Source organism: Hyperoodon ampullatus (genome assembly GCF_949752795.1).
Source record: "Hyperoodon ampullatus genome assembly, chromosome: 2".
Taxonomy (NCBI): domain Eukaryota; kingdom Metazoa; phylum Chordata; class Mammalia; order Artiodactyla; family Ziphiidae; genus Hyperoodon; species Hyperoodon ampullatus.
The window spans coordinates 148,801,614-148,816,765 of NC_136915.1; the positions used below are offsets into that span (position 1 = coordinate 148,801,614).

The 15,152-nt window shown below is 52.6% G+C and overlaps 1 protein-coding gene across 1 annotated transcript in view; it reads right to left on the bottom strand.

The window, feature by feature from the left end:
• The window catches only part of RASSF5 (Ras association domain family member 5), a gene marked incomplete at both ends in the record, with an annotated part of 69,036 nt that extends 64,576 nt beyond the window's left edge, over positions 1–4,460 (bottom strand). The window contains one exon of the mRNA XM_079728342.1: positions 3,992–4,460. Within this exon, the coding sequence (XP_079584468.1) occupies positions 3,992–4,460 (469 nt within the window). The remainder of the gene's footprint in view (positions 1–3,991) is intronic.
• Between the last annotated feature and the right edge of the window lie 10,692 nt (positions 4,461–15,152).

Sequence of the window (15,152 nt, forward strand, 5' to 3'; positions counted from 1 at the left end):
AGGCTCCATGGCAAACACCTCATACTCACACCATAATTCAAGTCTATCACAGGAGGGGAAGGTCAGGATGATGAGCCCCAGGGTTCCCCGTCCAGCCTATAATCCCAATCACGTAACACTTCACAGCTCTGAACGGCACCCTCTCGAAAGAGGACCCTCTCGAAAGAGGACCCTCTCGAAAGAGGAACCCCAGGGTTCCCCGTCCAGCCTATAATCCCAATCACGTAACACTTCACAGCTCTGAACGGCACCCTCTCGAAAGAGGACCGGCTCCACTAGCAACATGCAAGGCATGTCTAAACATCCCTCCCTGAATGTTGAGTTGGACTTAGCTTTCCCCATTTTCCAGACCATTCCTTGATCCAGGATGGCTAACGTACCCACCAAAATGCGACGAAAGGTAAAAGGTCAACTCCATGTGCCTTCTACAGAAGAAAGGGTCCACAACCTGTAAGGGACATTCCCTGAGAACAAAGCCAAAGGGCAGCCTGTGAGAGTTTTAAGGGTTGTTTGCTATTGACCATCCCTCCTGGAAGGCTGGAAATGGGCTCTCACTGCTACAACCGCCCCCACCCCAAGACACACACACACACACACACACACACACACACACACACATACACACGAATTCATACAATCTACCTCTCTCTCCCCCTCCCAATCCCCACTGGATTTCCTTCTCTATCTAACAAACATGACTTCTTTAATCCTGGAAATGAATATTAACTTTGAACTTTTCCTGTTGGCAAATCCAGCATTAACCAGAGCTCATTTACAGACCTTGAAGTAGGGGTAAGCTTAAGTTAGAGGGATTTTCACTAAAAAGGCAGGCAGGCAGACAGTGGGAAGGCAGTTTTCTAAAAGCTTCCCTTATTAAAAGCCCATTTTGCCAACACGGCTCCTACCCAGTGTCAGCCTCCTGCTCAGACAGATGTCATTTATATACCCACTGCCCTTCTGCTTGTTTCCAAGAGCAGGGAGATTTAATGGTAAAAACAGGCAACCACCCTCATCAACCACTACTTACTGAGACGGTGCTGTGCTGGGGGCAAGTGGTACAAAGACAAGGTGCCTGGGTCTTCGTGACCTCTAAGCCATGGGCACCCTGTGAAGATGCTTGTCAGCCACAGCAGGCAGGAGTGGCACTGCTAGAGGACGATTAGTGTCCACACTGCCTGGGATGCTCAAGGCACCTTCTTTCCCACTCAGCTCAGCAACCAAGCAGAGGTGGAAAACTGTACTCACTGCTTGGAAAGGTGAACCTAAGAAGTGTCAGGAGCCCAAATGGTTACAGCTGCTTGATGAGAGGGGATAATAACACTCCTATTGCATTAAACATTTATATTGCCTTCTGCCAGGCACTGTTCTAAGCCCTTTCCATACATGAATTCATTTAATTCTCACATTAACACGATCGTGAAGGTAATGTTATCATCCCCATTAGTATTTTTTTTGGGGGGGGGTGAGGGAAACGAGGCTAGGCTTGTGGGATCTTAGTTCCCCGACCAGGGATCGAACCCGTTTCCCCTGTAGTGGAAGCGCAGAGTCCTAACCACTGGCCTGCCAGGGAATTCCCAATCATCCCCACTTTTTAAAACAAGGAAGCAGAACACAGAGGTGCCCAGGGTCACACAGAGACCAAGAGGCAGAGTCAGGATTCAAACCTAGGTCTCTGGTTCCAGGCCGTTCGCTTAGGCACTGCAGAGTATTGCCTTTCAAAAGTCATGTTTTTGACCCTTGCTTTTCGAAACAAAGATAAAACCAACCAACCCCACCATGGAATTAGAACTTCAACTGAAAGAAAGATGATTGGTGAGTTTGGCGGGCTGTGTCTCTACCTGCCAGCCATCAGAACATTTCTCAACTGTTCCCATCCAGCCACAGGTCCACAGTTAAATATTAATAACAACAAACAGAGGCTCCTCTCTAGAGCCCCTTGACTCCAACTCTGCTCCCTCTCTGGTGTTCAGACATCCCTGGTTGGTATTAACCCACCTGGCCGGGGACCACCGAGTCACACACAAAGTCAGAGGACATGCCCGTGCACCTGGTGCTTCCTGCCACCAGAAACTATCTAATGTGAAGTGGGCATAAATTCATTTAATCATGGAGAATCACGCACATTCACATACAAACACACACACGGACACTGTTATCAACAACACCCCCCCAAATCATAAAACTATAGGCCAAATAGTCCCCCAATGTCTTTTTCGCTCTTGCTTGTAAATTTTTTTTTTTCCCCTCGTGGCGCGTCATGCGGGATCTTAGTTCCCCAACCAGGAATCGAACCCATTCCCCCTGCAGTGGAAGCTCGGAGTCCTGACCACTGGATGGCCAGGGAATTCCCCCAATGTCTTCATACAAACTAGAATTCCAATGAAGCGGCTCTCCCAGGATTCTGGCACATTAAAAGCCATTACAACGAGGATACTGCCTCTCCCTGTGTTGACAGGGTTGGTGGATGCAGTAAAGCACCCCAGGACCCTTGAGAGGGCAAAAGCTGCCAACACATCTCTGGGAAAGTTGCATTTGATTCTACTGAAGGTCAGGGACATTTGCCAAGTGACAGCAGCCCTTCCACCCACGTCACACACCTCTATAGCTTTTGCCCTTTCCTTTTTAATTAGCACCCGAACTGAGTTCTGGTGGTGGAGGGAGCAGCACCCACTTTCCTCTCCCATCGTCCTCTTCCACTTGACCCTGGCTTAGAGTCTGAGCTCTCCTTCCCTGAAGCCAGCTGCAGTGGGAGGCACACTGCACAGCCTTGGCCACAGAGAGAGGCAAGGTCGGGTTTTCCTGATGCGGACGTAGTTGCTGCTGTACAATGCTGGAACTGGGTGGAAGATGTGGGGCTGCTGTCATGCGGGAAGAGGCTTTGCTGAAAGATGCAAGCCACAAGCCATTTCCAGGGATGCTTCCTAGAGGTTGTGCCATTGTCTGTGCTTTGTGCTTCACATATTTAAACTATCTGTATAAACACATAAACACATGGGTATGGATATCCTCTGCCAAACATGGTAACAGCAAATGTGGGGTGGGGTGAGGGGTAGGAAGAGGACATCCCTTAAAGAAATACACACACACCTAACTGTCGAAAGAGAAAAATAATAAACCCTCAAGAAGACTGCAAATTTGCTGAGAAAATCTATACACTGGATGCCCAGTGTTTTAGTCAGGCTTTGAGAAGAGTCTGGCTCAGGAGGAGGCTAGAGGGACCTGAGAACTCTGGGGAGGAAGGGACAGGGCAGGTAGTTGGGTCATTTTCCAGCAGGATGACTGGTGCAGTGACCTAGGAGGAGGAGGCAGGGCACAGCCAAACATCAGAGCAGAGTCCAAAGGTCTGAGGGGCCAGAGGTGGAAGGCAGGAGAGGGCACAGATCCAGGGTCACCTCAGGCTCTTTCACCCTCATAGCCTGTTTCCATCCAAAGCCTAACCAGATCTCCTCCCTAACCCAACAGGTCGCCCTGGAGGAGGGGTGTACCACAGGCAGGCGTGTACCATGGGCCTGTACCATAGGCAGACACACAGGTCATTCTGCCATAACCCTAATAAGCATGGAGCAAATGGTCATCTCAATACCAGCCTTACAACCCACTCACAAGAACTTACAACAAAAGCAAGAAGGTGCACGGGAGACTAGGCAATGACCTTGTAGCTTCAGGTATCGACCCCAAACTACGTGTGTGTGTCTGTGTGTGTACGTATGTGTCTGGGGAGGAGTGAGGCGTGCACCTGTCAGGGGGAAGAGGTATTTGTTAAAGACCTCATAAGCATACCTGGGCAGTAGGCAGTCACTAAAGGATACCGGGCAGGGGACTAAGGCGCAGAGCGTCTCCAGGACTTATCTACCTTAGCTAAAGTCGAGGTCTCCCCTGGAGCCAGAGAGGGCAGTGCCCCCTCTCTGCCTGCCTCAGCCCCCTCGCAGTTGCTCGCCCGTGGACTGCGGTCTTCCCCTGCGCCCCCTCCCTACCCTGCCCTCACACTCACTAGCGCAGCGCAGCGCCTGACGCAGCACCTCTCGTCCGCACAGGTCACACCAGCCCCAGCCACTCCGCAGCTCCAGTTCGGCGAAGCAGTGCCCCTCGCCTCGTTCCGCCGGGACGCGGGGATCCTGCGGCTGCTCGAAGATGCTCCGCACGTCTCGGGGCCGGGGCGCTCCAGGCCGCCGCCGCAGTCTCTGCTGCAGACCGGGCCGGAGCGGGCGAGCGGGTCGGGAAGCCCGAGGCTGTAGCTCCAAGTCCCCCCGGGCAGCCCTTCTGGCACCGCGTCCCTCGTGCGCCCCGGGCGCAGTGGAGAGGGGTTCCGGGGCGCAGCGGCGCGAGGACCGGCCCGGGGGCGGCGGCGGCGGCGGCGGCGGCAGCTTGGGGCCGCTCAGGCTCTGTAGATAGCGCGGCGGTTCTGGGTCCAAGAGTAGCCGGTACGGGCGCTGCCCGATGGCCGGGGACGCCATTGCCATGCCGGGCGAGCGGCGGCTGCGCCGGCAGCTCTCGGCGTCGCCGCTGCTCCCGAGTCCGCCTCGAGAGAAGGGAGGCCCCAGCCCAGCGCGCCTTTAAAGGGACCGCAGCCTGCAGGGCGGGGCGGGGGCGGGGAGACTTCGGAGAGGCAGGAAGGAAGACCCGAAGGAATAACCGACCCGCCCAAGTGGCCGGGGTGGCGGCGGGGGGCGCCTGAGCGAGTGTGGATTTAGGGGCGTCTTCAGGAAGCTGGGGCAGCTGAAGGATTGAGTATGGGAAAGGCTCTATGCAGGACAACTCAGCAGAGGCATTCTGTTGGGGGTCGCCTGCCTTCAGCCCTGCCTCCTTCCCTCTCCCATCATTTCCCCCAACACCAGATCCCCCGCAACCCGCACCCCAACACGCCCAGGGGAGGGAGCGGGCCGAAGGGAAGGCTTTAGGAGCTAGCTGAGGATGGGGTCTAGAAAGATTTCCACCGGCTCAGTGTCCGCTCGCCACCCTCCCGGTTTTCACGCCGACCGGAGGGATTTGTTCCCCTGCTCTTCCCCTTTCCGCCGTCCACCGTCCCCTTGCGCTCAGAGCCAGGTGTGGGTAGGGGATGCCCGGCTCCGGCTCGCGGGCCCGCAGCAACTCAGAGTCCCGTTGGCGCGGAGGGACGCGCGGCGGGCAACGCTTGCCACGCTGATGGCGAGAAGCCGCCTCCGCAACGCGCAAGGCTGTCCGCGCGCCACTTTCACTCTGGTTGGATTTCCCCTCTCTCAGCAGCCCTGTCGGGTAGGATAGTCCTTTCCCGGAAGACTGGAGTTATAGTGGTCCTGGGTCCTAGATTGTGAAAATGCTCCAGCGCGCCTGGGTCGGGAGAGCTTTTCTTCCTAAGTCAAACCCGCCTCTCCCCATAGCTGTTCTAGTCATTACTGTGGAAATACATCCACCATCACCACCCCCGACCGCAAAAGCCCTATTTTGTATCCGGTATGGACAGCTCACCTGTGGGGCCCAAACAGAGATCCCCATCTATCAGTTCCAGATCCAGGGTAACCTGGATCTGGAAGCTTCATAACCTCCCCCCTCCTCTCGAGTTTAATGCTCTGCTGCCACCGCCTTGAAAGCCTTAATAATTTTTGAACAAAAGGCCAGCATTTTCTTTTAACACTGGGTCCTACGCATTGCATAACCCGTCCTGACCATCTCTCATAGATGGGGAAAAGGGACTGCTGGATCTTTGAACCTGTGTGTCCCGTCACAGACCCGCTGTATGACCCTGGACCCACTCTAGCTTCTACAGTTTCCTTAGCTGTAAATTGGTCTGGGAGTGGGGAGACAGGTAGATGCTTTTCCCATCCTCTCCGGTTCCACCACTCTGACTCAGTGATCACTGACTGTCCTCTCAAAACTTGGGGTTCAGTTTGGTTGATTTAGCAAGAAGTCACCAGCAAATCCACTTTGGAAATACGCAGCCTAAATTCTAGACCTGAGTTGCTCCCTCCTCCTCCCGGGCCAGAGATGGGTCTCCCCCTAGTGTATCCTAGGGGAATCTTCACTTTTGCTTTTTGATTTCCCCTCGGAGGTAATTTTTAGGTAATTCCTAAAATTTCAAGAGTCCAGTGGTCAGGGAATTCCAAGCTTGCTTTGGCCCATGGCTTCTCCCTCATGGTGGTGACAATCATGGAATCCTCTGGTCCCCTGGGTCTCACCAGAGGCTGGAGCTTCTCACCTCATGAGGTGGCTTCTGGGTACTTGAGAAGAATGACCCCCAGGAGCCAATAGCACAGTGCTAAGAAGCAGAAGGAGTTGAGATGGGGGACTGTGAGCCAGAGCCACGCCCTCCGCTCTCCTCCTCCACTTCTCCTCTCCCCTGTCTGACCCTTGCTTTCTCTACATCAGTGGTTTTCGAAAGCTGCCATGCATCACAATTACCTGGAGGGCTTGTTAAATCACAGGTTACTGCTGGGCTCCACCCCGTGAGTTTCTGAGTCAGTTTGTCTGGAGCTGAGGTTTGAGATTTTGCATTTTTTTCTTTTCCGTTATGGTTTATTACAAGATGTTGAGTATAGTTCCCTGAGCTATACAATGCAGCCTTGTTGTTTATCCATTCTATATATAATAGTTTGAGATTTTCCATTTTTAACAAGTTCCCAGGCAGTGTTGATGCTGCTGGTCCAAGGACCCCACTACTTTAGATTTGGTGATAAGAGAATGGGCTTCTCTGCTTTTTGCTCCACAGAGCAGCTGAAGTTCAGTGGGACACACTCGAGAAAAACCCAGTGGGGTGTTATTCTACAATGCTTTCTGCTGAACGTTGAAAGAGGAAAGCACAGTTTGCCTTTGTGGTCTCTTTTCCCCATCTCTCCCACTTCTTCTGCAAGCACTTTTGTTGCAGAAACCTGTATTGCCTATAAATATTTGCTTGTATCCACCCTCTGTTATCCATCCATCTTCACAGGCTTGAGACTTGTTTGGAGATCACTCCCTCCAACTTTGGGAGAGCAGTGGGCTGGGTGAGGTCCAGGGTGTGGACCAAGCTTGTGCTCTAGTGACAGCTTGGTGTGGCAAGAAGAAGGGACCTGGCAAAGAGTGCATCACTGGAAGGCCAGTTTTGAAACGCCATTTGTGAAATTGCCAACAATCGCCATCTCTGTCCTGCATCCCCCTCCCCCAAGCATGAGTTTGGGCAGCACAGCCCAGATTCCCAGGAGAGGGAGGCTCATGGGATGAGTGTCTGCTCTGGCCCTGGGAAACTGAGGACCATCTGGAATAATCAGGCCTAAACCCCTTTTCCCAGTTGCCTGAGCTGTACAGGAAAATGCTCTGGTTTTGTTTTCCTGCTCCAGCCCTGATTTAGAGGAGTAATACGAGCTGCTGTCAGCACTGCAGAGGGGAGGAGATCGAGCAGGGCCAGAGCCCTACATTTGGCTTCTGGGATGGGAATGGAGATAACATAACTCCATGTAACCAATCCAAAAAGTTTGTCAAGTTTATCTTAAGGTTCATCTCCCTGAGCCAAGCAATTGAGGTCGGAGAGGCAGCTGCCTTTTCTGAACCCCAGCAGGAGGCTCTCTGCTTGGAACTTGCCTCTTCTGATGTCATCTTTCCCAGCCCAGTCTCCTTCTTCCCCAAAAGAGCATCCTCTCTCTCCCACAACACACACACACACACACACACACACACACACACACACACACGCAACCCATTCCTCCTTCATCAGGGAAGAAGTACTAAATCAACTCCAGTCTTACTGTAGGGTTAGGACCTGGGGCAATGTCTGATGGTTGAACTTCAAAATTGTTTGGATTGGTCTTTGGTCATGCAGGCCACGGGAGTGAGACCACAGCGTCTGCTAAGATACCTCCACTGGGAGTTTTTTCCCCTTGTTAGCAGATCCTCTTGGCTCAGAGCCATTGATTTTTTTCTGTTTGTGACTCACTCCCAGAAGAGTGGGTGTGTTGTTTTTATTTTTGGCCAAAGGGAAGGATGGTGACAGTGAGTTTGAGTGTGTGGTCAGTGTGTGAGGTCACTTCAGAGGTGGTCCCAGAGGCTGTCGGGTCCCTCATTGGGTGAGTTGTTTCAAGGCTATCCCTTCACCCCCAGGGAGCTTCCCAGTAGGAAGGAAAAGGGGAGGACAGAATGTGGCCTGACCTTCTGAAGGGGAAGTTTCTAGGTTTGTTTGGCTTTGAGGCACTTGAAGTTGCTTGAAATCCCCGAAGAATTTAGGGACCTCCCAGTGATTCTGACAGTACAACTATCTGCATGGGATCAATGGACCTGTCAGGACAGGTTAGGTTACACTGCAGTAATAAACAACCCTCAAGTCCCAGTGCCTTTAAACCAGAGACTTCTTTCTCACTCACATTCCATGCCCTTTGCCTGTTGGTAGGGAGATTCTGTTCATCAGAATCACTCAGGGACCCAGGCTGATGGAGCAGCCACCATGTTGAATATTGCCCATCACCAAGCCAGAGGGAAACCGAGAGAGCCCAGAGGCTCCTACACCAACCAGCATGGAAAAGCTCCTGTCACTTTTGCTCGCAACTCATTGGCCAGAACAAGTTCTATAACCCACCCTCCACAAGGGGAGCAGGAAGTGCATTCTTTCCATGTGCTCAGAATGGGGAAAGAGCTGGAAATATTTGACAAACAGCACCATTCTCTGCAGTCTTTAAGGGCACAGAGCAATCATTCATTTAACAAGTAATTACCTAATATCCGCTATATCTCAGGTGCTGTTCTAGGCACTAAAGGTGCAACAATGAAGTAGCCATGCTCCTGAAGCTTACGTTTAGTGGGAAAGCCAGGTAATAAACATACCAACCTAAGTGTAATAGAGCCTCAGGTCATGCACACTATGATGACAAAGCACAGTGAGGGATAGAAAGCAACAGGGGCTACTGTACTGGATTGTGGGGGGGGGGGGGGTGGTCAGGAAGGACCTCTCTGAGGAGCAGACATTTAAACACAGACCTGAGTGGAGTCAGCCCTTTGTCTATCTGAGCAAGGGTGGCCCAGGATGAAGGAACAGCAGGCACAACAGCCCCCAGACTCTCCCAAACTTTGTGAATATGAGTTTGTTCCAAATATGTATTCCCGACCCTCCCTCCAGAGATTGATTCTGTAAGCCTGGATATTGGCTTGTATTTTATGTGAGTTTGATGCATGTGACTCACAGACCACACTTTGAAAATGGGACCAAGGCAGTGGGTAGTGGGATTGTGTGAGCCCCTCTGTAGACATTCGAAGAAAAACGCTCTTACTCTTGTTAGCTACAGGATGACGGCTCTTTGAGCTGCTTCCTCTCCCGCCTGGGCAGCTTTGGCATATAGAGCTCAGCACCCCCAGAAAGTCAGTAATACCTTCCATTGCTAGACTGTGAGCCGGGACTGTGACAAAACATTGTCGGGGAATTAAAATGTTCGCGACCTGTATAATGTATAATATGTGTTATACATATCTACTCTAGGAACACACATTGAGTACCTACTGTATGGCAGGTACTCTCAGCTTGAATGATCTCATCTTCACGGCAACTCTCTCAAGTGGTCAGCATTCCCATTTTACAGATGAGAAAACTGACGCTCAGAGAAGGCATGTGACTGACCCCCAAAGGTGTCACAGTCTGGACTGAAATCTGTGATTTTGCCTTTGCACTGCCCAGCGGGTGTGGTAAAAACAGCAGTGTTTAAAATCTCTGATCTCACTTTGTAGGTGCTGTTTGAAGAATCAGCAAAATCTTTCCCCGTTTTCCTCTCTCTATTGAAACCTTGTCCAACTTTCAAAGTCTAGTCCAAATACCAGGCCCTCCAAAGAGCCTTCCCACAGTCACCCAGACCTAATTCACTGCTTTTTCTCCCAAGATCCCACAGCAAGTTGCTTGTGCCTTTAGCATCCACATCATCCTAACAGAATTTACATTTTGTACAAATGTAGTTTGTACATTTTTGCTTCCTTCACTTAGGTCTTGTCAGTCTTTCTGATCCCACTGTGCAGGGCAAATAAGAGGTGCTCATCAAATGTTTAGTGAAACGAACTCAGCTGGAGGCTCCCAACCTGTACCTAATACAGAATTTATCTCTTAATATCCCTTCAAGCTATGGCTTCTGTACCCAGGGAGGGGGAGATGAAGGAATTGTCTGGTTCAGGAAGAACAGAAGGCACTCAAAGCCCTGAGGGGGCTGGGTAGAAGTGGGGTGGTGTTGGGAGCTCCATTTAAGACTCATGCACATCCTCCAAAGTTGCTGGTCACTGCGGGGGATTTCCTGTCTTCATGTGCTAGTAACTGGCTAAGGGTGAGGGCTGGTAGGGTACCATCTCTACTTTCAGAGGGTTGGGTTTTGTGTGTCACCCAACACCAGTGCTCCTGTGGGGATCATCTAGGTCCTTGACAGTGCCTGGGGACAAGAAGGGCAAACCAGGTTGGGAATGTGAGCAGGGACATGAGGGCTGCTGGAACGGTGTCACCATGAAGGGGGGGTGGGACTTGTTTTCCAGCAGTTCAGTGGTGCCTCCTCCATCTGCATTTCAATTATGGAATTTTTCCATCCCCAGCTACTCTGCCGGGCATATGATAAGACTGGTTTGTGTGTGTATGTTTCTTCTTTCTGTGTTGGAAAAACTCAGATATTCCAGGCAGATTTGTCAGCAGCTTTTGCCCTCAGCCAGAGGGGAGGCTCCAAGCCACAGCCACGGACGTTCCAGCCCTAAGCCATTGCTGTGGCAGGCGGCCATGGACCAGAGCAGTGACAGACCAGTGCGAGCAGAGTGGCCTGGACGACCTCCCATTAGAAGCATGTGTGCATGCGCACAATACGCCTGTCTCTCTTCTGGGCCTGTCTTGTTCCTCTTATTTCTGCCCCCCCACCCCGCGCATTGTCTTTCCCTCTCCATCTCTCTATCTCTCCCTTCCTCTCCATCCTTCCCTCCTACCCTCTCTCCTTTCCTCACTCCCAGCTCTTCTCACTCCCTTCCTCTCTCTGTCTCTCTCTCTCTTTTTCTCTCTCATGAAGCATGCAGGGAAAGGATTGACTGCTTCAAGTGGCTGCTGGAATTCTGAGCTTCCAAGGAGAATAAACTGAAGCTATTTCAGGTCACACTAGCCCATTCCTTACCACCTCCCATCGGGGTTGCCTGATTATGGAGTTTTTTGTGAGATGAAGGAAAAAGAAGCCAGGAATTCCACCCTTTACAAAATCACTGAAGCAGTTTGGAAGTGAATCCCCGATGACCAGCTGTGGCGATCCTCTGGGGCTGCCCCTGCTGCAGTGAGGAGGCCCCAGAAAGCAAATGGTGGGCCCAGGAGGAGGGAGGCCAGGTCGCTATCCCTTAGACAGGCTTCCCTGGCCTCAGTTGTCAGGTTGGAGGGTGGCGCCTGGTCCAGTGTAAAACCCACTGCCCACGGGCCTATACTGGGCATTCACATGTCCCCTGCTGGACACGGCAAACTCTGCCTCAGTATCCTTGAACTTTAGCTTGTGGAAGAATCACTGGGGAAACTCATCAACGATGCAGGTTCCTGGGCCACACCCTTACCAATTGAAATCAAGAGGTGGGTGGGGTCACATAATCTGGGTTTTGAACCAGAATGCCTGTCTGTAAAGAGGAACCTGCGTAGGAACTTCCCTGGTGGCGCAGTGGTTAAGAATCTGCCTGCCAATGCAGCGGACACGGGTCCAATCCCTGGGCCGAGAAGATCCCACATGCCACAGAGCAACTAAGCCCATGCGCCACAACTACTGAAGCCTGCGTGCTCTAGGGTCCGTGTGCCACAACTACTGAACCCGTGTGCTGCAACTACTGAAGCCCACACACCTAGAGCCCATGCTCTGCAACAAGAGAAGCCACCGCAATGAGAAGCCTGTGCACAGCAATGAAGAGTAGCCCGCGCTCACCACAACTAGAAAGCCCGTGTGCAGCAACGAAGACTCAACGCAGCCCAAAAGTAAGTAAGTAAGTAAATAAATAAATAAATAAAGCGGGGTTGGGGGGCGGAAACTGCGTAGATTCTGAGAGAGATGCAAAAACTATCGCCCTGAGGCTCCAGGGCACGGAAAGAGGCACCAGCCCTTCCAGAGCCACTGCACTTCCCCCCGGGGAGACCGATGTGCCCCTGCTTCCTTCCAGTTGGGCCCCTTTAAACGGAGCCGGCCCGTTTTTTAGAGCATGCTCACCATGAATCTGAATGCTGCGTGGACTCTTCCCAGATGTTTGTGACTGATCTGAGCCACCACTGACTGAGCCGTTCTGAGACAAGGGCTCCTCTTTCTCCATCCACCCAGCATGGTGGCCTCAGCCCCGGGAGGTGGGGCTGGGAGGGTGTGCAGAGAACCCACATGGTGTTTCAGGCCCCTTGTGGAAGTACAGAAACTATCCCTACCCGTAACTTTGAAAGATATCATCTCCATTTTACAAATGAGGACCTGAGGCATGGGGTTTCAATCCACCCTCCACACGGGCACCCAAGAGTTGTATCTTTAAAATACCAGTTGGACTTCACCTAAAACCTGTTTCTGTGATTCCCTGAGGTAACGCCCAGGTTCCTTCGTGTGGCCCACAAGCAGCTTTTGGGTCTGGCTCCTCCCTTTTCCCAATGACCACTTCCCACTTCAACCTGCTCTCCAGTGGCACACATACTTGTGGTTCTTTCCATGCCTGGGCTGGTGGTGTTCCCACTGCCAGGGGTGCCTTCCGTGCCTTCTCTGCTAGGTAACCCTGCTTACCTGCCAAGACCCCCCTCTGGAGTAGCCTGCTCCCCAAGTCCTTCCCTGACTGCCTCCTGGCACCCTGAGCACCCTCCCCTGCGAGGGTGGTGACGCAGTCCCACACCTGAGCTGTGCATTCCTCTCTCTGAACGCTCCCGTGATACTGAAGTGCCTTTCCCCATCGAGGTAAGCTCCTCAGGGGCAAGCATGGCACCCTAGTCACCCACGTAGTTCTAGCCCCTCGCCCGGGCCCTGGCACACTGCAGGTGCCCAGTTCACGTCTGAGCAGCTGAACGAGCTCTTCATTTTAAGTGTCATGTTAGGAATCACTACAGAGAACAGAGGTCGTCAGACACCTGAGGATCTTACAAGGGTCTGGAGGAACTGGACAAAGTCATGGGCCTTGGTCCAGTTCCTTGATCCCTACTGAGATGGCATCAGAAGCTCTGCAGAACTATGGGGGGGGGGGGGCGGTCACCCATGTCAGTGGCTCTGCAGCATAGGAACAAACTGAAGCTTTCAAGTATGTCCCCTGCTGGGCTTTGCTCGTGAGATCATAGAGCCAATGATCATATCATTCCCCAAAAATCTGCACTTGGATTTCAGGGATCCCCTAGCTCCTTTGCTGAGCTCCACCAAGCATGTGGGGTCCAGAAGCAGCCTCAGCTGCCAGGGAAAGTCCACTGTGGGACTTCCCTGCAGGGCCATTGAAGAGCCATGAGTGTCAGCCTGAACTTCACGCAGGAGGAGCAGCCCAGAGGTGGCCCAGTGTCCAGGGCCATTGGAGCCGCAGCTGGCTCCTGAGAACCCACAACCTGAACCCACTGGGCTTAAGTGACCCATGGGCATGAGGCCCAAATGGCACACATGAAGCCACTTAGGCCTGATGCAAGCAAACCCAGCAACCCTCCCCCGGGTCTTTAGAGGGTGCTGATCTTTCCATAGAGAAGCATCCTTGAGGATGTCAGACTCCAGGACCCAGCCTTCCTCACCTCTTCCCTGCTGGGTCATTAGAACAACTTCTGAGGATGTGAAGGCTCCAAAAAAAAAATTTTCAGGAAGGATTTCTAGGGTTATCTGGGGGTAAAGCATAGTGTTGTCTTCATGTTTCAAAGCACAAAGTAGGGCTTCTCACTCTTTTCCCTCCCATGGTGGGGCTAGTTTACTGCATCACCCTTTCCCCAGCCCTAGGCTAGGTGGGTAGTCCAGCCCTGGTTAAGGGAAAGCTGGGTATATTGCAGGAGAAGGACTAAATTTGCACAAATCTGAATGCCTCACCCCGGCATCATTCTAGCTTCTAGGCAAAATGAGGAATGTTCAAAACGACCCATAGTACCACTCTCACCTGATATTTAGGACACAGCCTATGTTTTGAACAGTGGAGGGGGGGTGGGGGGAAAGGAATAGGCAATTAGATGGTGGATTTGAGGTTAAAAAAAAGAAGACCCTTCTCTGCAAGTTCCAGGCCCTTACAGAGCTCCCCAGATGACAGGGAGCAGGAAAAGAGAAGCAGTGGGAAGGCAAGCCCTACCAGCAGGAGGGCATGGTCCCTGGGCTCCTCCCTGAAATCAGGGTCCATTTGGGGGGTGGGAGGAAGGCAGGAATCAGGAAGCGAGCAATCCCGCCTCCATTTCCCAATCCTCCTCCTCACAGATCCCCACCCTGTGCGGTGCCTGATTGGTTGTCAAGCACACCCAGCCGAGCCTTTCCCACCTCCCAGATGCAGCCCCTGAGAGCCACTCAAACAGAAAAGAATGTCAAGTTTATTTCACTTCTTGAAGGTGCGGGCCGTGATTTCCTCAGGGCTCTGGACTTACGGGCCTGTGCTAATTGGCACGGCTACTGTTGACACCGCTGGCTACAAACCCCAGAACCTAGTGGTGCCTCAGAGGGACAGGGGAAAGGGTCCCTGAGACACTGGCATCCGGCCTGGACCACCTGCTTTCTCAGCCTTAGGCTCAGCCAGACCAGAGGAGAAGGGAACTTGGGCTCTGTCATGCCTGGGGCCACGTGTGGTGGTCCTCAGACATCACGGGAGCGGGGAGAGGGCTGTGTGTTCAATGTAGAGGAAGGAAGGCTGAGATGAGGTCGTTTGACCCCAGGAGGCCTCCTCTTCTGTTCCCTGAGGAGCAAAGCCCTGTAAACCAGAGGGGGTGGGAGGGAGGGGTTTTCGGAGCCTCTTCTCCCCACAGCCCGGCCAGGTTCAGCTATACAGGCCAGGGCAACAGAGGAGCTGCACCTGAGCCTACGTAAGATTCAAAGGTCAGCCTGGGCAGTGGGGCCAGGATCCAGAGATGGCCTGGTGCCCCAGGTCCTGCTGTGCTGCTTCCCGAGGAAAGGCAGTGGAAGGTAATGCTGGCAACATCTCCTGGCCGTCAGGCAGGAGAGAGGTAGGCTGATGAGATATGACCAGGTATCGTCCTGTGTTGGGTCCCCCAGTGCAGGCAGGAGAGCAGTGTCTGAACGATTCTAATGCTTCAGGATTCCTCATGCACCCCCCAGAGT